Genomic DNA, 23,024 nt, shown 5'->3' on the forward strand with positions numbered 1-23,024 from the left:
GCAGGAATGAATTTGGCCTTTGATGTTTTAAAGGGGACAAAGATCCTAAAATGAAAAATTAAATTCCCTCCTGGAGGAAATGACTTGGAACATGAGTAAAGCTTGTTCATCTTTTGTAGCACTTAATGGGCCAGAGACACAGCTAGAAAGTAGCATTGCTCCACTGAAGTCTGCAGAGCTATGCTGATTTCCACCACCTAAGACTTTGGCCCAATGCTGGCCCAGCACTTTGATTATATACATCCATCAATAGTCAGAGCCTCAAGGATGCCAAGACCTTTGCACCACTTCCTGAATGAACCCTCACAGTATCCCCTGGGTGCCCTGGATATTTTCCCTGTCAGATGACTTGTCCTTGTCCTTGTCCTTGCATGGGAATGAGCTCCCCAGATTAACAGGTCCTTTGCAATTGTCATGACTCTGGTCCTAATAACATGAATGCACAGCTGCAAATGGAGCTGACATTTGGAATACTGAAGAGGAGCAGATAAACGATTAGCAGCTGAACAGACGTTTGGATGTTATCTGAAGGCATCAGCTGTTGGGCCACTTCTACCCCCAGGCTGGTGAAACAAATAAGAATCCAGGGCACTGAGTCTCTAAAATATTCCCAGATTTACCCCATGAAATGGCCCCCAAATTGATATCCCTGTTCCCTGGGCTTCCTAACATGACCAAACCTTTTTGGCTTATAAGAACCTCAGCACTGAACTCTGGTGTTCAGACACCATATTGTTTCAGATATCGGTCCCCCTATATAAGACACACACCTTGTTTTTGGAAAGCAGAATGAAGAAATAAAGAAATTTCAGAGTCACAACTGAAAGCTGACTGCATGGAGCAGCGGGGGAGCCTATTCTTCAGCTTGCTTTCTCTCCCTTTTCTTCTTAGGAAAAAGCTAATGTTTTACCCTTCTCCCAGGTGCTGCTGAATTGGCAGCAGCTTTTGGTTGCTAAGCCAAAAGCTACTCCCAATTTGACAGTGGCTGGGAGAGGGTTAACTCTAGCTCCAGCACTGGCACCCTTGCTATCTCCTGGCCAGGAGAGAAGGGAGAGAAGCACAGCCTCCAGCAGCCATTTCAACACCCCCTGCTTCCATTTGGGCACAGAAGTCAGCTTCTCTGCTTAAGATACACACCTGAATTTTGGAGGGCTAATTTTTTAGGGAAAGGTGTGTGTGCTATGTGAGTAAATATAGTATTATTCTGCTAGAGATTGGAGAAATGCTGGAACAGAGAGGTAGACAGTTGCATCTTGGATGGCCATTTCTATGCAGTTGTGGTAATTTACCCCAAGACCATCTTCTAGCAGGATTATTAGTAGTAGGACCATGCTCTCTAGGAGGGTCATTCTCACTGCAATATGCCATTAGGGGAAACAGCAAGGCTGTAGCTCCTGTCCTGTCAATAAGAGAAGCACCAAGGTATGTTCCCTATGGACATGGGCTTAAGTTGCAATGTTCACACACAGAATGGGATTCAAATCCTGAGCAGCCTAAAGCTGGGTCCATGATAGATAAAGGCCTGCCCAAAGTTCTGGAAGGGTTTGGAGCTGGTGGCCCCATGAAGAACCACATTTAGCTATTAACCTAATACATTCATGGTGGTTGCAATGGCCAAAGCATTGGCAGTGCCTTTGTAGCCCCTGCTTCTTTCTGGTGGCATGATGTTGGGCACATGATGGCTGTGGTGGATGAGAGGGTCAGAGTGGACCTCCAGCTGGGCTCAAATAGACCAGAAGGCCACTTTCCCTCTCATTTGATTTTTAAAATATCCTCTCTTCCTTCCTGGAAGAGGCCAGATTCCCTGCATCTGAATGTTATCTCCCCATATTTTCATGAAAGGCCTGAAGACTCCCATGCTTGGTGTTCCTTATTAGGACAAGGTCAGCAGCCACTACACAGCCAATGGTAAAAACTAACCTCCAGAAAACATGATATTATCAGAAGATAGGGAGTGGCCGGGGGGGAGGAATTTTTCTTAATAGGTTTCTATTTTCATGTGGATCTAACTTGCCCACATACTCTCCTACAGCCCAGGGGGCTTCCTAATCACTTGAAACCTTCTATGGATGAGAAGTCTGCTGGGTTTGGATCATATGGGGAAATGCTGACTGTAGGCAAAATGGGTGGAAAAGGAGGACTGTAGCGTCTATTAACAGAAAAGGTGAATTCAGTAGGCACATGGCACTAGCAGGAGTCATTTCTTAGTCACTAGGGTTTGGTGGGTCCTTTCTGCTCCCTATAACCAGGTAGTCAACAGCATAGAGATCCTACCCCACAGCTTCACCAGCATTAGAGTCAAGAGAGGCAGGGGCACACATGAGTATTGAGTGAGTTTACTGAAACCCCCATTGAGAAGCTGGCTAGCAGCTCTTCCCAAGCAGCCTGTGCCAGGTGTGCCCAGGGGGTGCAGATGCTGCATTTGCTTGGGGAGGCTGTAATAATTTGTGTGCAATACTTCTCATGATTGTAGCCAACCTGGCAACAGGGCAGCTGATAGAAAGAGGCCAGAGCATCTCAAACACTACAAAAAAGATCCTTTGAGAGGTTCAATTTGGCTGCTGCTGAGTGAAGTTAGGAATTTCTGGCCATTTGCCTCAGAGGGCAAAGTTCTCTCCCAGGGAAAGTGAACGTATTTATCATGGCCTCGCCTGCTGTTCGGGCCTGGAACAAACTCCTGCAGTCTGCCTTGTTCCCTTCCATGCACTGTAAGGAAAATTGTCCTCTCCCTGCCCTCAAATCACGTCAATGCTTGACGCCCTGAAGCTGTTCTGTCTCTCTGGTGCACCATACGGAGATCACTTCCTAGCCTGGCTCAGGCCTCCCATTCTGAGTTTACCTTCTCCGTCCTTCCTTCCTGCAGTGACATGAGCGTGGGGTAGTTCCTGGGCCTGGACATTTGGCTGCTGGCTCTGGACAGACACCTCTAAACAGTTCCACAGAGCCGCTGTCTCACAGGGGAGCAACGCTGCAGCGAAGGGGTCACAAGAGAAGTGAGCTGCCCGAATCTCAGTGACTCTCAAAGAGCCTGCTGCACTGCATGCCTGTGAAACACTGTCTCACCATCCCGACTGCAAAGGTGGGGATTGAATTGTTGATGAAAGCCAAGTCTACGCAACATCTGGGGGCTGGGGGTGACTGTGGTAGAGGTAGGCAGTAGGTACTGGTACCACCAGCTTTAAGCTAAGAACAGCAGCTAAGGAGACACCTGGGATACTTACTGAAGCAGCTGAAGTCCTTGCTGGTCTTAGTACACCCAGGTCAAAACTACTTTGGTATGCCCATCTACCCATGCCACAGTCACCCCACCCCACTGCTCTATACCTAGCCTAATAGGTGAGAGGCTTTATACACCATGACAGTATCCGAAACCGTCTCGGTGCCCTTACTGACTGAAGGTACGACAGAGTGACTGAAGGTGAATGGAGACTTACTTGCCCCCTCAGGCCGAGATGACCCCTTGAAGCGAAGGTCAAGACACATGGCTAGGACAGTGAGGAGAAGTCTTCATGACCGCTGCTTGTGTTGTACTTTGACACTAGAGAAATCTGGTCCCCTGGGTTTCCTCTCCAGCATCTTCTAGCCTTTCAGGCTCTTCTCACATGAGAAGTGAGAATGAAGGAGCCATCTCAGACTGACTGGAGAAAGGCTTTGCTAAGCTGTATTTGCAACTCTCATCAAACCCCTGGATGGATTTTTCTTTTTTCAAGGTTAACATTTCCCTCGGGCACAGAAGACTCTGCCCCTTTCCTAGAAAAGGACAGGAGATAAGCTTAGGTTATGGGGCAACTCAAAATCAGCAGAGCTTTTCCTGACACTGACAGTTTTCACCCCGATTCTCCAGAAACAGAAGATAATGGAACTTGATTAAATTTGAGGCCTTGAATGGTGGAGGGAAATCAAGAGTGGGATATAACAGTCCCAAGGGATCTAGCAGCTGTTACCAAAACTCAGCTCTCTCAGCCTGTCAGTAAACCTGGGAGGTCAAGAAGGTCCCACCTGAGATCCCCAAAAGAGTCTTGATCAACTTAGTTGAGGCTAGATTCAGAATCAACCAAATGCTGCCATTTTGTAGCCACAAGATGCTGAGAAAGGTGCCAAGTACCCTGGCCCTGATCCCAGCTTGAATGGGCCATCTCACATGCATAAAGTTCATTAGGTGATGAGTGTTTTAATAAATCTGGGCCAGAGTTGAGAATTGTGTTGGATCATGGTCCACACTAGAGCAATGGAAAGACCTGCGTGTATCAGGTAGATATGACCATTTGCTTGTTATGCCTCCGTGTACCACGATTATCTTGCCCATGATCATCTGCTTCCTAAGGAACTCCAGACTGGCAGGGACAGTTATGAAGAAACATAATAGTCAAACAAAGCCACCCACACATGCTCCTTTCCACTGCAACCCTCCCCAGGAGGAAAAAAAAAAGAGACCTCTGCTCTCCTAGTCACCATTACAGAAAGGGAGATGGTCACAATCAGTGCATGGAGGGAAGGAATTAACTCCCATCAGAATTACTTTGGTCTTCACTGGTAGAAAGTGAGAGGGAAGATAGAAATGCCTGCGGAAGCTCAGTTAGCTCCATAGCAGTGCATGGAGCAGATCATCATTGGTAGGAGGAGATGATGATGGAGGATTACGAACTTAGCCCCGCCAGCGTGCAGTGCTGTACAAGACAGTGATGTAGAACTAGTCCCTATCCCATGGAGCATCCAGTCCAAATAAGACCCTTGTCATCTAGCTAGCTTTGTCTACTAGTAAGGAAGTATGGGGTAGGACAGAGGGTTTGCTGAGTAGGTACCACGCAAGTGGCAGGGCTGATCATGTCGCGGCAGCTTATTTACAAGCTAAGTACAACACATTTGGCTAGAGCAGTGCTATATACTTCTAGGGCATTGACAAGGGGAGTCTTGCATGGTAGTTTAACATTCACATATCCTTCAAGGTGTCCAGGAAAAGCAGAGAGACAGACAGGCAGAAGAGGAGGGTAGAGAATAGAGGAGCAAATGTACCAGAATGAGAGGCAATACTGTACACAAATCACGCACAGTTCTTGGGGAGTGACATCACCCTAATAATTACTACACCCAAGATTTCCCCATAGAGCCCCTATGACTAGAGGCTGCTTTGGGCCCAAATCCATCCCTTAGTGGAACATCACTAATTTAGCTCAGGGATAACTTGCTAGTAGAAGTTCCTGGGTTCAGATGGTGCCAACAGAGACGGGGTGACAGAGATCAGCCACTTTCTTAAAGCCCAGCTGGAAGCTGAGAGCTTCTCAGAGGGGGATGGGAAGAGACATTTATAGTATAGGATGCCTGGTGAGCTTGCTCCAAAGCTTTCAGCTTCCTTGGTGTCATGACAAGGGGATAACTTGCCTCTGAATTATTTGACCAGCTTGGCCTTTCACTTCCAGAGCACTTTACAGACATTCCCTACTTAACCCCCACAACACCCCTATCAAATAAGGGGTTATGTGCTTCTTTCCCTTTGGACAGAGGTGGGAAATTGCAGCAGAGCAGATAAGTAAAGTGACCAAGGCTATAAGAGGAGTCAGTATGAGGGTTAGGACTCCAAATCTGATGCTGCCTACTCCTAGGCTCATGTGGTTACACAGGGGAGCAGGGAGAGAGCCAATGGGTAAACGGGCATGTGATGAATTAGTGGGTGCTCGTGATACTGATGGGGATGGAATCAATGTTGTGTATGCGGTGATTTTTTACCAGGCACTTTATTTTGAGGAACCCAGTTTAATTTTGAGGACAAATATATACTCAGAGTCTCAAGGTACTTCTAAATGGAGCAGGGATGTTTCACTGTACTCAGGAAACCATCTCTAGTATGTCCCCCCTTTCCTGATCACTGCATACTTCCTTCTCCCAGTTGGGGTAAGTTAAAAGTATCCTGGGGCTGGAGGCATTAAACCTGCCCTTTCCCTTGCAGACACTCACTGCCCTTTTCCCAGGTGTACACTGCATGTAGCACATGTTGCCTGAGCCAGTTTATGCCTGCTTCCTTCTTACCTTGTCATGTATTGGGAAGGGGAAGGATTGAAGGGACACAACTGGTTTTCAATGCACCTTCTTCTCCCTGGATCCTTGTCTCTGCAACTGCCAGCGGTCGGCCACCTACTATGCATTGACTCATGGGTTACCGCTGACGGCAGGTCACAGATTCTGTGCTAGACCTTCCCAGCCTCCCCCCACAGTCTTGTGCGCCAAGCCACCAGGGTCCCCCAAATGAGGAAAATGCCACTGCACTCCCTACCCAACCTGAGCTGCTTCAGAGTGGCACACCTCTCCGAGGCGCCCACCCCCAGGACAACGTGCCACAGCCAGCCAAGGAGGGCCCTTGTGCCAGGGAAATACCAACTATTTCAGGATGCAGGTGGAAGAGAGGGGACTGGTTGGGCTGCTCCTGAACCAGCGATCTGCAGTTCAGGGGGATTTCTCTGCATCCCTCACAAATCTGGGGCCGGAGTCTTATCAGGTGGGTTTTACAAATGCAACCGAAACAACAGTTTTGGGTTGACTTTGCAAACCACACAGGAGACCAGAGCCTTAGCCTGATAAATCACAAGTCCCATGAGGCCAAGAGCAATTTTAACCCAGGGGAGAGTGGAGCGGGCTTCCCTTGGTGAGGAGGGTCATGGAACTCTTCAATAAATTTGGGTTGCACATTGTTGCCTCACAGCAGAATTTGAGCCAGTGCATCTTGTGGCCATCGAATCAAGAGCTATGTTCTGGGTTTGGGGAGGTCAAGTAACTTCCTGGCCTGGGCAAGAAAATGGTGCCACCAAGCAAAATGGTTCCCCACCCCCTCCCGCTGCAGAGCCCCACCCACTTTTTGCCGTATGGAGATAAAATTTCGACTTGGCTGCAACAGAGCTAACCCTACCGGGCCACTCAGATCAGTGAGGATCTTGAGAGGAGACCATAGTGAAGTCCTGATGTGAGCCCCTCCTGGCCCTTCCCTGTCCCCTTGTCCGCTCACATGGTGGAGTTTGGATACTGCGCCCAGCCCACCTCCTTGTACGCGGCAATCACGTTGGTGTAGATGAGGCTTCTCATCTTGGTCCAAGCTCTCTGCACCTCTGGGGTGAAATCATTGGCATATTCTTCGGCAATGACCTCCAGCATGACACCGGTTAGGATCTGAGGGAGACAGAGGAGGGTTACTAGATTCTCCAGGGCACAGGAGGAGCGGGTAGGTGGTCAGAAAGCAATGGGGTAGGAGCCCCTTCAAAACAACCCTACTGCTGAGTTCTGGGGCCATTTGCCCTCTGACTGGTAGTAACCATTGAACCACAGGGCTAGAAGGGACATCAACTGTCACGGCACCATAACCTGATATTGGTCCCCCCTATCTGCAGCTTTCAAAGAGGCTCACCAATGTTTGTTCACCTCGCCTCAGGGCATAAATTGCATTGGGCAAAGTGGGGAACTGAGGCAACTGCAAGCTCAACCATCCACTCATTTTTGGGTGTCTCAGATTTTGGGTTCCTAATTTGAGATGCATTCACCCGCTCCCGCTCCGCTTATGCCAAACGCAGAAACAAGGCAGTGGAGTCATGTAGGTGTTCCCTGCCATCACTCACCAGGTCTCTGTGCCCAGCGTGTTCAAAAGTGACCTCAGTGGGTCTCCCCAGCCCAGGTTCACTGCCTCATTCCTTGGCCCAAGCTGAGATACCCCAGGCCTGATGCACCTCAGTGCCGACAATTCACCGTTCTCGCTGAAGGCAGTGGCAACTGTGGGTATATAACTCCCTTGAAAATCAGGCTCTAGGGGATGTGGCATCTATGTGAGCCATGGGCAAGTGGTTCAGACACATCTGTAAGTTCAGATTTACAGACAGGCTCAAGATATTAAGTGTGGGCAGACCAGGCCATAAGCACCGCAGGGCAGCTGCAGAGTGTGAAGCTGGTTAGACAAACCAAGCCTGGTGGTGTGTGCTGACCACTTGAGGACCCATCCTTCAGAGCTTGGTTTTCAAAGGTGCCATGCACCCACATTTCCTTCAGCTCAACACTAATGTATATCAGACCCATGGTATTTTGTGTTGGGCCAAAGCAAAGCGCCCCAAAGCTTTTGCAAGCTTTGTCCTAAGAAACTACTTTCACATCACCCAAAAAATCAGTGGCAGTTCAAGGACGAGAACCCAGGAGCCCTGCCACTGCAGCCTGCCTGTCCCCATTCCAACAGAGCAACAATGACAAATTACCCAGGAAGTGGGTTTCTGAAGATAAATTGATTTAGGTCACTTAGAAATGTTTTGTTTTGATGCCATAGAAATGGCTCAGTCCTGTTCTGACTTTGCATGTTATTGCCTATCATGTTGTGTGATGCAGAAAGTTAGGGAAAGTCATTTCAAAATGGAAAACTAAAACATTCTGTTCTCCTCTTCTTGGAGCCCACCATTTTGGGTCCTTCTTTCTTTTCCTTTCGGAGCGGACGTGCGTGTGCAAAGCATTTGGCTTTTGGCAAATTGGAATTTTCTGGTGGAAAAATGTTCCACTGGAAAACTTCCAATCAGATCTAGGAAAGGCCCATAAGGCTGGACAGCGTCCTTGGGAGTAGGATGAACTCGTGCAGCCGTCAGGGGACTTGGCAACACTGCGGTGTCAGTATGATCCTTCCCTCCTTCCCTTGCTTCCCCATGAAGCATCAGAGACCCTCACTCCAGCCCTTTACCTTGAAGTACACAGGCTCCACTTTGTGCTTGAGAGCATGGGCCTTGCCCACCAGGGCCAAGACAGAGGAGACCTTTTCAGAGTCGTTGAGGTTCTCTACCACAGTGTTGATGGCACCCATGACCCGCCGGGCATGCTTGCGCAGCTGCAGGCTCCTTTCCATCTCCAGCGGGTCTTCCATGTGCTTGAACTGGCTGAAGTACTGCTTGGCAGATGGGAAGTTGACAAAAAACCTGCATTGTGCAGTTGAGAGAGAAGAAAAGGGGGGAAAAGAGAGAGAAGCCGAGTTAATTTCCGTGGGAGATGGAGTGTAGGTTGATGGAAAGCAGGGGAAGGGGCTGATGGAAAGCAGGGGGAGGCAGATGCGGGGTCTACACCCAGCTCTCAGGAACAGACTGAGTGAGTCCATCTCTTTCAAGGATGCTGTGATTTTTGAGGCAGAGCATTGCATCTCCCACAGAACTCATGAGAAACTGTGAAGCGTGGCTCCCCTGAAAGTCAGCTCATTAACTCCTCTGCTCTGAGAGTTGTCATCTCCCCAGCCAATAAATATTCATCATCCTCATCATTATCCCTCTTGTATTGACAGGCCCAAACCCAATTCAGGGCCTCCTCATGCTAGGCACTGTGCCCACACAGAGTGTAAGATCCCCCCTGTCCCACAGAGCGTGCAGTGCCTTTGCAAAGACATTTCTTCTCTCAGCAAACAGTCCCTGGAAAAGACACCCCTCTGAGGGCTCCCCTCAGCCCCATGGCAGCAGTTTTCCCAGGCTTTCCTGAGTAAATGGGCTGCACTTTGTCCCAGCATGTCCATGTAAACTGAACAGTCCTCACCCGGTCACCCCTCTCATGAATCCCAGGAGTCTTCATAAGGGTAACTAAGAGTAAAATTGGCCCAGAGGATCGCTAAGGGATTGCAATGAGACCCGGGATCAGGGCTGAGGAGGCCGCTATGGAGTCTGGTGCATCCAGGAGCTACTGCCTTGCCCACTGGGTGACCCTAGGATGGTGCCTCCTCCATGTCCTGAGAGAAAGGAGAGAGAAAGGAGCTGCCCAGAGGAGAAAGGATGGTCCAGCCTCAGCCGTCCTTCCATGACACCCACAAAGGAGGTAAAACAGCTACAGGAGCCACTTAGGTCAAACAAGACTACTTAACCCAGGGGTAAGCAACATGCAGCCCGGGGGCCAGATGTGGCCCGCCAGGCCATTCTATCCAGCCCGCGGGGCCCCTAAAAAAATGTAGAAAATGAATATTTATCTGCCCCTGGCTGCCTGTCACACGGCCCTTGATGGCTTGCCAAAACTCAGTAAGCGGCCCTCCACTCAAAATAATTACCCACCCCTGACTTAACCCCTGATGAAGCTCAGCGGACATGAAGGGAGTCAGGGATGCCTTGGCTGCACAACACCAACCCCTTGAGCCCATCTCTATTCCCCAGTGTCCACATTTGGACTCAATGATCTAATAGGTCCCTTCCGACCCTAAAATCTATGAAAAAGCTATGAAATCTATGCCTTTGCTGCTGTTATTTCAGGCCTGTGGAATTTGCTTGGGAGAGAGAGAGCAGCAGCAACAGGTTGTTTCAATTGCTGTTTCCTTAGGAAGGCATCATATGGGCATGGAGCTGAAATGCTGGGGACAAAAGGGCCCTGGGACTTCTCCTCTGAGCTCGGAGTCCTTCTGCTCTGTGTAGAGTACCAGCAAGACCTGGCTCGGGGCAGAGGCCCTATTCTGACAGGCTAATAAATCGAGCCAGCTCCACGTACCAGAAGGCAGGTGGCGAGGGTGTCTGGAAGGGCAGAAGACTCTCTCTCATAGACCTCTGCACATCTTCCAGCACCGTCGCTCACAGCAGGTTGCCTCCGAAGTGCTGTAACTCCACTGATGTACCTGGCATTACTCCAGATTTACACCGGGCTGAGCAAGAAGAGGATTTGGCTCATCCTCACCACTCCAAACATCCGAAGGTTTGAGCAGCTGTGCACTCTCTCTGTCTCCTTATGTGTGTACATTAGACTGGACGGGAGCCAGCGTAGGCTGCTGGGGAGGTGGCAGACTCGGCTCCTGGGGCTGTCCCCTGATGTCTGCATTGTCCGCAGCTCCAGACAAACACCCCCCTCCCACCATCTGTCTCCTCCCTTGCTCCAGGCTGCCCCCCTGCGCACACCTTGTTGCACCCCCATTCCAATGCATCTTCCCACCTCACAGGCCAGGTGGGCTCATCTCCTCTGCTCACCAGCCCATGGGTAATTGCAATTTGAGGAGCAGATTCTCGTTTACCACTTCATTATCCTCTCCCCCTTCTGCTGGCTCACAGAGGATCCGGGGGTGGGGGGGTTGCCAGGAAAGCAGCGTGAGGCAGCGAATGGAAGATACGGCACTTCTGTTGCTTCCCCGAGGCATCTGGGATTCATCAGATGGCCCAAAATAGGTTTCAATGTGTGAAGAGTGTGCAGTGGGGTGGGGGGAGGTGGGGGATAAGGTGTCAGCTTTAAAAGCAGAGAGGGAGCTGTAAAAAATCTCCTCTTTATTATTTTGGAGCCTCCCCGAGTAAAAGCCTTGTGGCACATCTGTTCCCTGTCAGGGAAAATCATGTTCTGGGCCTGGATCCCTTCAGGTCCCACTGTCCTGGCTCTTTTAGCCCACCTCTTTCTATTCAGAGAGACAGAAATGGAGGGGGGCTTCTAAGAGAAACGCAGATGGTATCACAGCCCGGGGACAAGGCTTTGGGGACCCATATTGCCTCCTGCCAGAGCATTAGCAGGATGGATGAGCCTCATTAGAGCAGGACAGTTGTGGCCAGGGAGATGTTATTGTTATGGATGTCCCCGGCCTTTCCAAGGGACCATCGCTATGAATGCTCCCCCCGATCCCTGTGCTTCAATGTTTCTGTCTGGAGTGTTTCCCAGCAGAGGGACAGATGTTCCTCCTCCCTATGAACAGGATTTCTTCTGCTGTTTCTGCTTGACTATGCGCCCCTGCCTCTGCACCTGGATCCTTGCTAACTCCATTCTGCTGAACTTCTTTCTCTGCCTCTTCTTCCTTCCTCCCCACCTTGCAAGCTGTCACAGTAGATAAGAAAGGCAACAGCCCGGAGCACACAGACTGGAAAAAAATCAATACCACTCTCAGTACCCAAATGCCCTTCCCAATGCCAGATCTGGTCATCTCAGTGCCCAGCATCCCAAATCTCTCCTCTGCAGTGACGTTCCAGGCTGCTCTGGCATTTTTTGCTGGCCTGTGTGGTAGCCAGACCATCCTCCCAAGGGTCTGCCCCCCACATGCCAGGCTGCAGTATTGGAAGAGCCACCTAGCAAACCCTGCTGTCACGATGCAAAGGTGGCGAGGACAGCTTGTCCCTCCTGCCCACCTGTGCAGCGCCGAATGAGGGGCATTCAGCCTCGGAGACAGGACACAGGGAAACAACCACCAGAAGAAAAGCCACCCTGACTTGAAGGGTGGAAGATGTCTATCATGAAACCTGTGTCAGTGCCAAAGCATGTAGGTCCTGAGCCTCTTCCCAGGGCAGGAGCCAGAGCTCAAGAAGAAACACTGTGGACATCAGTGCAGTGACACCAGGGAGCAAAACTCCTGAGAGCTGGTGCAGAACCTGCACAGAGCTGGCAGTCAGATTCATGGCCAGTACAACCCCGTGGCATCCAGAGATGGATTTGCCTAGTGGAGGTTTTCCCTGTCTGTGGTTCTTAAGGACCAGCTTTCATCTCCCAGCCCCTGAAGATACCATGTGTACCTGGATAGGCTGGGAAGAAGCCTGAGGTATTTACATTAGAGATGTGGCAAGCTGTTTCACTTGAAAGTACAGCCCAGGGCACACATGGCATGCTCCACTGTGTTTCACTTCAGTTGTGAGCTTCCAAGGCGGGCTCAGGTGCCCAGTGGGCCTGAAAGCCCAAGCGAGGCATTTAGACAGACAGAGAGAAGCAATGTAGTATTCTGGGGACACAGTTCTGCTTGCAATGGTTGTAAATGGGGATGTACCAATGGAATCACACTGATGTAAATCGGGTGTGAAGTGGGGGAAGGACCTGTGTGTATCGCACTAGAGCTGGCTGAATATCTGAAAAAAAAAATCGTGAAAATGTGTTCAAGCAAAAGCTGAGAATTCCCTCTGCTATTCACTGCCCCTTTTATTTCTTCTGTGTTTGCAAGAAACAGAAGGTGTTGTGAGTACTTGTTTTCTCTTCTCTTGCTCTGCCTAATGTTTAAATGCATTGCAAAAAGACAAAGTTCACTAGCCTTTTATGATGAGCAATATGGCAATATTTCCTCTAACCAAGTTTTAGGTGATTAGTACCAGCAGTGGAAGGGTAATCCATAAAGCCAGTGGCATCCCCCAGCATCATTCAGTCCTTTATATCAGGACTGTCTAACTGATAGCCTCCAGTTCACATCTGACCCATGAGGAGTTAGCGCACAAGCCTGGGGGCTCCTGCTCTCCCACCACTCCCCCATTGCTCCTTAGAGAGAAGTTGGGCAGGAAGGGACCTCCACAGGCCATCTAGTTCAACCCCCTGGCTGAGGAAGGATCATCCCTCTCCAAACCATCCCGTACAATCCATAATCTAAACTCTACATAAGACTGCCGTCAACCCTGACACAACACAGACCTAGCACCCTACCCTGCCACAGGTACAGCATGATGGCCAAAATCCTGCTTCTAAAAACGATTGTTAACATGCTCAAGAGATCCCTGGTAGAGGGTCATGCCCCTGCTACAGAGGAAGGAAAAGCCCCCCACAGCCCATACCAATCTGACCATGGGGTAAAATTCCTTCCTGACCCCAAATATGGTGATTGGTCTGATTGTGAGTGGAGGAGCAAGACCCTCCAACCAGGAGCCTCTGGCTTTGGTCCCAGGAGGAGCACTGGCACACCCCAGGGTCTCTGGGACATGGCAGCACAGCAGAAGGAGCCCTTGGGAGCGCACTGCCCGTGTGGCAGAGGGGCAGCAGCACACACCGGAGTAGGGTCCTGAGGGGTGCATGTGGCATGCATCCCTTGTGGCATGCAGCCCCCAACCACTCCAAAGTCAGATAGCTCTGCTTTACTTAGTTATCTTCACACCAGTTTCCTTGCAAAAAAGGGATGGCCTATTACCATCTCCTCTTTAGAGATGAGACACTGAGGCACATCAAGCTGAGGGACTTGGTCAAGGTCACAGAAGATCTCTGTGGCAGGCTAGGAGACCATCCTTCCTCTGCGTGAATAAAGTTAAGCCCTTTGGAGTGAAACCTGTGGCCTGGATCAGGGGAAAAAACCATGAACGTTTGATTCAGAAAAGAAGCGTCCAACATACCTCACTTAAACGTGAATAAACCTTTGGAAAAAGCAGCTCCTAAGTAGTTGCCAATAAATTCAGAAGATTAAATTATCATAAAAGAGAACCATAAGCAGAGAAAAAGAAAAGAAGAAGAGGAGGGAGAGTAACTAATTATGTTTAATAGGAGGCTCTCCCCCATCCCTCCCTTCCCTCCCGCCTTCGGTATCTATTTCTGCAATTCAAACATCTTCATATCTGGGAATCCCCTTCCTCCCCCTTCATCATGGTCATTACAAATATGATATTTACCACTGCTGATCACGCAAAATGATTGATAAAAAACAGATGCCCAAATCCTGATGTCGTTCAATTCCTTTTTAAGTGATTCAAGTCCGCTCCCTCATTCGCATTCAGGGAACTGCAGCTGGACAAAATGGACAGGATGTTCTAAGAGCAATATTTTTTTTCCTTCTCCCTTCGTCCCTGTTAACCATTTTAAGGAGAGGATCTTTATCAGCAACAGAACCAAAGGAAATAATTAAGGTGCGAGATTACTGCAAATCCAGGGGTTTTGCTCAAGGGATCGAAGCTTATCACTGCCGCAACACCCACAGCAGATAGCCCATCCAACAAATTAACTCATAAAGTAATTTCTGAGTGTGGACACATTTCCTTCCCTCCCTCCCCAGGGCAGGGCTGACTGGATACCCAGCCTGCTTAGACTGCAGTCGATTGACACACGCTTATTTGGGGTGCTCAATAAGTCACTTAAATGCTCTATGCTTCAATCTTCCCAGCTATAAAGTGTGGAGAAGACCAATAGCCCCTTTATAAAATGCCTGGAAAACTACAGATGAAAAGACCCATGCAAGCACTGACCATTGGCAGCTATTTGCTATGATTTTTTAAGACACCTTCGCTATGTCTCTCTTGCTGATCACTGTGTATAGGAGAAAACCCCTGTTTAAACCCATAGAGCACCTATTCTTTTTTCAAATCCTTTCTTAAAGCTCACTGCTGCACAATGCCTGCAAAACACTTAAAAGGAGCAAAGAGTAGGTGGGCCGTGACAGCTGTTTATTGCACTTACAACAGCCTCGCTCTTTACCTTGTGCTCTCCCTGCGGTTGTCATCTACACGTGGTTGCTTGTCATCTTTTTTTTCAGGTCAGGGTCTCTTGTTTGGGTTGTATGTGTGTACAGTATCTTTGCACAATGAAGATGGACCCTGGCCACTACAACCACCACCAATAATTCATTCATAGCATTGGACAAGGTAGGCTGCTGCCCACAAAAGCTCATGCCTCTCTGAACCATTTGGTCCTAAGGTTGCCATCCTGCCCTAGCTTGCATTAATAATAATGAAAATGGAAATACCTTATATCACAGAGCTACCCCATGCCAGACTGCTTGCAAAGTTATACTCAAACTCTCCTGTCTGGGGGCCTGAACATTTATGAACATGCTCTTCCTCAGACACCTCTGAGGGCTGGACCCTGGTAGTGGGAATAGCTGGGGCAGTCTCATGGATTGTGACAAAGCAGATACAAAACCCAAAGCTGACTGAACTTCACTAAACCCAGTTGACTAAACTGCGTTGAATAAACTCTACAGGTGACTAAAATATACAACACTTCTCCTTTTACTTTGCTTCAGGAGCAACATCTGATCCCACCAACAGACTTCAAACCCACACTCAGTCCATATTCAGGACTGGGACAGGAAGATATGAAGATCTGCTCTGGGCCCTTGTCTATGCCTTGTTGTGAGAGCCCTCTATTCCCATTACAAGCTATGTGAGTGGGGATTCACATCACCAACCAGGATTGGGCTCAGAGAGACGTCTTTACACACTTCCCTGCTTCCCCTGGACAGTAGATGAAGAAGAGGCTGCTATTAAAACCTGGGAACAGCCATAAATACAGAGTTAGCTTTGACTGCTGGTGAAAATTTGTAGCTGTGCAAGTCACGCCAGAAACTTTGGTACAGATGATTGGAAAGCATTTTCTGCTCCCGGAGCTGCACAATGCCATATAAGATAGGTGACAGGACATCTGCTGTTCCTGTTCAAAGCAGCCAGCTGGACAACCAGCTCACCAGCCTTTATTGAGGACAGCAAGAAAGCTTGTTCTGGTCAAAAGCTGCTTCTTCCAGGAGTCCCAAAGTGAGAAGCTTGTTTGGATGTTGGCTGAACTAGACGTCACCCCAGTAAGCAAATATCCAGAGATACTAGCAAAGGGGGCTTCATCCTGCCAGCAGTTCTCAGTGGCTGGGGGTCCCAGCCTGTCCCATAGCTCACAGTCATGTCAGGAGGAAGCCAAAACACCGCACTGACCCCGAGGAAGGACATAAACCTTGCAGGTCTGCAGAGGAAAACCAAGCTGTGATTGAAACATGGGCTGCCACTTATGCTGGCTTAATCTGTGTAGCATGGGGAACAGCGGCAGTGCAGACAGTGTCACGGGCTGCAGCATGTGCTAGAAACCAGAGTGCAAACTCTCCAGAGACCTTGGTACCAAGTGGTTGGCAGTGTGGGCTGATGCCCTAAGACGGAAGCAAAGCAGGCTTTTGTTTTAATAGAAATGACCTGAAGTAACAATGCTCAAACTAAGATTCATGTGATTGTCTCAGAGGCCAGAAACGGAGCTTTCCGGAGCACCCAGCCGCATATTACAAAGCTGCTTTGTGAACAGTCTCTCAAGGGAAGAGGCTGAATATTTAAAAATGGACTAGCAAAAACCCTATAAAATATCCTGTCTTGACAGGACTGGACAGCGTGGGGGTGGGAAGACAACTGTACGACTGAGGACTCCGTTTCTGTCTCCAACTCCTCTGACACTGAAAAACAGTCCCCTTTGGAGGATCGTTCTCCTGTTTCCCCTTTTTTTGGTGTCATTTCCCCACAAGACAGGAACATGGGCTACAACTAGCAATCGAAGAGTCCTCCCATTCTTGCCCCAACATTGCACAATACAGTTGACCTTCTGTCGACAGCTGCCTGTCCTCTGCAACGTCGTTATCTTGATTTGAGCAGCCCCAGCTTTGATTTAGCAAAGGCTCTCCGAGATGCTCGCCTCAAAGAGCCGAGGCCACCGCTGTGCTCTGAAGTAATTACCACTTTCGCAATGTGGAAGCTGATCGGGTATAGTCATTTCGCCACCACAGGCAGCAGATCCTGCTAGACTGTGTAATGGCCTCCAAATTCACTCTGTCTTCATTATACCTGTGGATATTGCTGCAGGCTCAAACATCTCTTGATTCATAAATCTAACTTTCCACTCAGTGCTCTGTGAGTCCTTAATCCTGACAGTATCTATTTTGGTTTTCTGGGAGCCACATGGTTTTTGCAGTGCCTCCTTGCAAGAGCCATTATAGAAATGACTTTAGTTCTGGGCATCAGGGATCTGGCCTCATGCTAGGAAACCCACGTTCCTGTTTCCAAATGCCTTGCTGGGGTTTTGGTTGCAGTTTACACAGGTTGGTTTTATCTTAAGTCATTTTTTTTTTCAGTTTAATTTCCACTTTCCCTAAGAAAGGGGCTTCTCAGTGCTGATCGTCGCTAGGATTCAACACATGGTGTCATGCTCCTGGTGACATGGCCTCCTGGCAATGGAAAGCTACAGGGATACAGCTCTGCATGAGAATCCAGCCAACCAATGCCCCCCAAAAGTGGACAAATCATCAGGGGATTGGGCAAACTTATGGAGGAAAGGTCCATCCCTGGGTACTGAACACAGAAGAGAGGGCTATAGCTGCTGAATCAAAACTTCCTATGCCTCTGACTGCTGGGTGATACAGTGGGAGACGGGTGGAAGGTGGAAAATATTGACCATGATCTGTTGAACCTGCCCCCCAGCACCTACCCTCTGGCATTTTATTAGATGAGCCTGCTAGTTGTGAAGTGACAGCGGGCCTGAGCTCACCAGGAGCCTCAAGCCTCTCCCAATGGTTAGAGGGAGGCTGCTGGGTGATACCGTGCTAGACGAACCCAGGAAATGGCAGTTCTTCTTTCATGGGTTGGTCTCCTTGGTAAGGTGACTCGAACATGGTTAAAGGGATGACCCAAAGTACCATGGACGCGAGCCATGTTCGGCTGTTCCCTCACTTCCTGTTTCATTACTGGAGGTGTTCACCACTGCACCCCACTCTCCTTGTGATGCTGTTACTTGAAGTAGCCCATCCCCAGCCTTCCAGTCCTGTGAGCACGGTTTGTTCTGGCTGAGATGAGCAGTCTCTTGACAAAAAGATATTCCCCTCCCCAGCATCCAGCCATTCAACCAGGCCAGGGAGGTGGTCACTGCTCTGGGAAGAGAAGAAAGGCATCTCTCTCTCTGTACCCCACGCCCAGGTATGGTAGGAAGCTGGTCAACCTGGAGGAGCAGGAGTTGCCCATGGAAGACTTGATCCAAAACCCCCATGACATCCATGGAAAGATTGCCATGGATGTCAACCAATTTTGGACCAGGCCCTGGGAAAGATGACCTCCTGAGGTCCCTTCCAACCCTAATTTTCTATGATTCTATGAGCCTATGAAAGAGCAGGGGGTTGCCAAAGACCACAGGGGCCCTATTTAGCTTGCCTGGGAGCTAAGGTCCAAAGAGATTAGGCAACTTGCTGAGTTCTGCAGTAATAGACTGAACCTAGACCTCTGAGGTCCTACTCTTGTACCTTAGTCTCACAGCCCTCCTCTTTTCCCTAAATGAAATGCAGATTAAAGCAGAAGAAAAACCACCTTGTAAACAAACATTAAAAAACTGGCTCAAATAAACAAAACAATTAAGTCAAGAGTTAAACATCAGGTACAATGGTTAGGTAACTCAGGGGCAGGTAGGACACTGTGCAATGATAGGATTGAGGATTATGATTTTAGCACAGGAACCTGCTAGGACTGAATACAGGGACAGGGATGAATGCAGGCCTAGACCCTGTGAATATACCTGGCATCAGGTATGAATTTCTCTGTTGTTCTTTGTCTGCCTCATCCATTCAGATGGTCAGATTTTGTGGACAAGGACTATCTCTTATTCTGTGCATGGATAGCACCTAGTGTGAGACAGTTTTGATCCTGAACACAGCTGGGAATTATGAGGACAATATAATATGGCACAGGGTGCTACAGGTGACACGGTGATCGAAAAAGAGTCCTGCATGGGATTATTAGCTAAGCACACTGGGCATGAGAGCACAGCAATGGCCTTTCTTCAAAGTACTGCTGGAAAGCTGTTGAAAGCTCTGTGCAGCACAGAGAGTTTGTAGCTGCAACCCCTTTCCAGGGCACCAAGCATTCATCATGCCTATCACTTGCTTTGCATATACACTGGGAGCTTATGTGCCTGGGCAGCTCATTGACTTGGGTAGGCACTTTTAAACCTGAGGCTACTGCTCACAATCTGACTCTTGCATCCTTCTGTCTCCTCTTAACAGTGCACATATGCAGTTGCCAGATGATCCTAGTGTCTGTTGCCATCTATCATAGCTGAGGCTTGCACTTCTTGAGAGCATTGCTAATACCTTCTGGGGCACAGAGTTTTGCCACTGACTTGTGTGATTCTCTCAGTCCTTGTTGTGAGCTCACGGTGAGTTCCCCAAGCCCCTTCTGCTTCAAGCAGTGCCAAGCCAATTGCTCCAACTTGGCATCATCAGTGGGTCCTAGAACACCAGTGCCAGATACCACCCTCTGGGGGACCTTGCAGGCCCTGAAGGATGAGCAGCACCATACCAGAAACTACCTTATGTCAGTTGGCACCTCCACTAGCTTGGTACCCAAGGACCCTGTACAATTACCCACTTTCTAAGACTGCATAGTTATCCTTAGAAATGGAGCTAACAGGGCTGATTTGCCTTCAGCAGTGAGTCCTTGTCAGGCACACTGGTATTTTTAAGGTCGAGAAGCATATGATGTGTAAGCAGCACAGCTCACTGCTCCAATGATATATTAAATTCTTAGCTTCTACCAGATACACAAGGTCTGTCCTTTCAGTGATTTTAATGAGCTCTGTAGCTCGACAGACAGAAACACTCCGTAGCCCACAGCAAAGATGTTTTGTGCATTTATAGAATCAGATAATCATATAGAGCCATATTTGCCTCTTCTCACCTACACCACAGCCTTCTCATTAAATGGAGCAGTTTAGCTGAGCAGAAAAGTTGGCCCACACACACACCCTGTTCTAGCACAGAGATCCTCATGGGTTAGCACAAATCAATACTGCTAATCACTTGTCGCATTACAGACAGTTCAATGGGTATCCGTAACAATTGGTTTTGCTCTTCTGCTATTGCTACTGCAGTACCTGCTATCTTGAGGGCAAAAGTGGGAGTCTTTTGAGATAGATGCAGGGAAAATGTCTCCAACTTGTTCCAGTTCACTAGAACTTTTTTTTAAAGAATGATCTTCAGGCTGGAGGAAGCGGTCAGATACAGCAAATGAGATTTCAAACTAATTCACTACAGCATAACAATGAAAGAGGAAAAGGAAAGGGGAAGAGATGATTCCAGCTTTACAATGACAGGGTCAGGGTCCCAGGGAAGGTTTTGAAATAAACCTGAGATTGGTGAAGAGTGAATTCTGTAGGACTCATCTAACAGCACAATGGCAACTCTGGACAAGAATATTACATGTTCTGAGAGTCTGGATAGATGTGGGGATTAGGGCTTGAGCCAAGAGACCTGGGATCTATTCCCAGCTCTGTTCCTACTCTGCTCATATCAGATAAGTAATTTCACCTGTGCATGTCTTTGCAGTAGAGACAAGACACAAGGGTGGGAGGGGAGACAAAATCATGGGACAGGAAATGCTATGTGTACTCTACACAGATACAGTGCCTAGACTAGTGAGACCCTAACCTCAATTGCAGCTTCTAGGTACTACTGCAATAGAGCCTACAGAAATACACAGGAAGACTAACAAAATTGCAGTGAAAATGTAAGAGAGATTCTCTCAGGAAGGCTTCTCCATCCATCCACCATCCTACAGACCACATCACTCCCCTACTTCTCCACCATGCCCCACTTTTCCTCCCAATGGCCAGTACTCAAACTGACCCCAACACATTGCCACAGACTCCTTCTCCTGTATGACAGCATCTAACATCCCTAAGCAATCGCAGAGCAGTGATACCAGAAAGTGTGTTGAACATGTCCATACTGCTAGCTAGGGTTGACCCTGTGCATACCTTCAACCAGCCCCAGCCACCCCTCCTCACCTGCATCTTACCAAATGGCCACAGCAAATTGGCTTTTTATCCCTCCAGCAGAGCCCTTTTAGGAATCAGTCTCCCCACTACTTGCCTCAGCTTCTCCATCTGTGCTTGACTCTAGTTCCCAGCAGTAAAGAAAGGAGGTGAGTGCAGAAGGGCTAGACATCGAGGACAGGAGGTAGGAAGTGTGTGGTTGGAGGACTCTGGGCTTGTAACCTGCAGCAGATGGGTGAGTCTGGAATATGCTGGAGGCAGAAGCAGATTAAGGGAAAAGTTCAGCCTCAGGACCAGACGGTCAGTGGTGCTCCCAGGATGGGGCTGGACAGCCAGTGAGAGCTGAATTTGGGGGTGTAGTTGGTCAGGGAGTACAGGTTTGGAGATGGCCTCAGTAGCATCCCTATGAGGCCAACAAGTGTTCCAGAAGCCAGGCTGTAGGAACAACTAACCTAGATGGGATCCCTACCCATCCTTCATGATCTTCAGGCAACTCTGCTAGGTGAGTTGGGACTTTTGTAGCTAAACTGCCTACTGGAATCCTTAATATTGTTGCCTATTGCGATTTTTCTTGCCTTTCCTGCTTCTGACGTGCTTTTGCAAAGTTCACGCAAAGTATCTGCTTATTAAGCCTGAGGGTTTCCATGAATTTTCCAAAGCAGTCTTGCTGTGTTTGCTCATTACCTCAGCTGAGCCAAATTTTTCCAGGCAAAACATTCCCCCACTCCCTCCCCAAAAGGCATAGTCAGTTCAACCAAGACAAATGAGGAATTCATGACGAATTAGTCTCAGTGCTTTGGCACCCCAACATTTAATAAATGGGGGGAAAACAGGTTGCAACTCTTTATTTTAATGTTTCAAAACATTGCAACATGTTGATCCCAACCTGACCTTTCGTTTTGTAATGTGTCTGAATTTAACTAGAGAGAAAGGAGGGGGGAAACCCTTTGGAAACCAAATATTTTGTTTTACATGGAACAAAAAATGTTTTCCTGCAATTTGAAATTCTTTTAGTTTCAGGGTTTGGTTTGGGCTTATGTTCCTTGTTGGTTTTCTCTTTTGTTTTTTGATCTGGCAAGAAAACCCAAGAATTTTTGTATTGAGTTGGCCCGAATATTTTTAACTTTTTGCTTCAGTTAATGAACTCGCTTGGCCCTACTCTTTACTAAAGCTGTTTGCATTTAAACCTAATGGTGCCCATGGCTCTCAACTCCCTTGACAAACACTGGCTGGCCCAAATCCTGCTGTTTCAGACGAGAGAAAACTCCTCTCAGAAGCAATGGGGGCTGCTTCTCTATTTATAATGACTCCTCTTTAGATGACTCTGGTTGGTGTGTGAGAGAGTGTAGGAGAGAGAAGAGTGCAGAGCACCAGGCAAGGGAGATATTCTGAGGCTGAGAAGAAGTTGAAACTAGAGCTGTGAAAATTAAGATGAAATCCATTTTAAAAGGACATAGGCTTGATGTATTGATCTCTAGAAATTATAGTGGAGAAATGCCAGAACTTTGTAGACCCACAAACGCTGGTTCAGAATGACTGCAGTGTGTTGCAGTAGCTTTGCTACTTCTGTTACTGTTGGTGCTTGATGCAGTTATACAATTTGGTATGCTCTGAAAAGGGCAAATTAAAGTATCCAAGGTTTTCACCAAAGAGATCAAAGGGGTACCTATCATTCTCCAGTGTCTACATCTCATTCTGTGGGCAGGTTGCTCATATGTGTGCACTGCAAATCTGAACTGCAGCACCACACAAGCTGTGGGATTTTGTTCATGCCGTGTGCATATGTACTTGCAGTCATTGGATGTGTCTCTTTGTCAGAAGTGTGTTCATAAGATTTTCAAGGTCCTCCAGGGAATTAG

The 23,024-nt window shown here is 48.4% G+C and overlaps 1 protein-coding gene across 3 annotated transcripts in view; it reads right to left on the bottom strand.

Moving 5' to 3' along the window:
- Positions 1-23,024, bottom strand: part of CYGB (cytoglobin) — a 46,309-nt gene that overhangs the window by 16,656 nt on the left and 6,629 nt on the right. The window contains exons 2-3 of one of the 3 annotated variants that reach the window (XR_001357584.2): positions 8,693-8,924; positions 6,899-7,155 (exon numbers count right to left, since the gene is read on the bottom strand). Coding sequence is in view for 2 of the 3 variants with exons in the window: in XM_006018312.3 (XP_006018374.2) it covers positions 6,995-7,155; positions 8,693-8,924 (393 nt within the window). In the remaining variant the exon portion in view is untranslated. The remainder of the gene's footprint in view (positions 1-6,898; positions 7,156-8,692; positions 8,925-23,024) is intronic. The other 2 variants (XM_006018311.3, XM_006018312.3) reach the window with 2 other exon arrangements.

This window comes from Alligator sinensis, unplaced genomic scaffold (assembly GCF_000455745.1).
Source record: "Alligator sinensis unplaced genomic scaffold, ASM45574v1 scaffold400_1, whole genome shotgun sequence".
NCBI classification, from domain to species: Eukaryota; Metazoa; Chordata; order Crocodylia; family Alligatoridae; genus Alligator; species Alligator sinensis.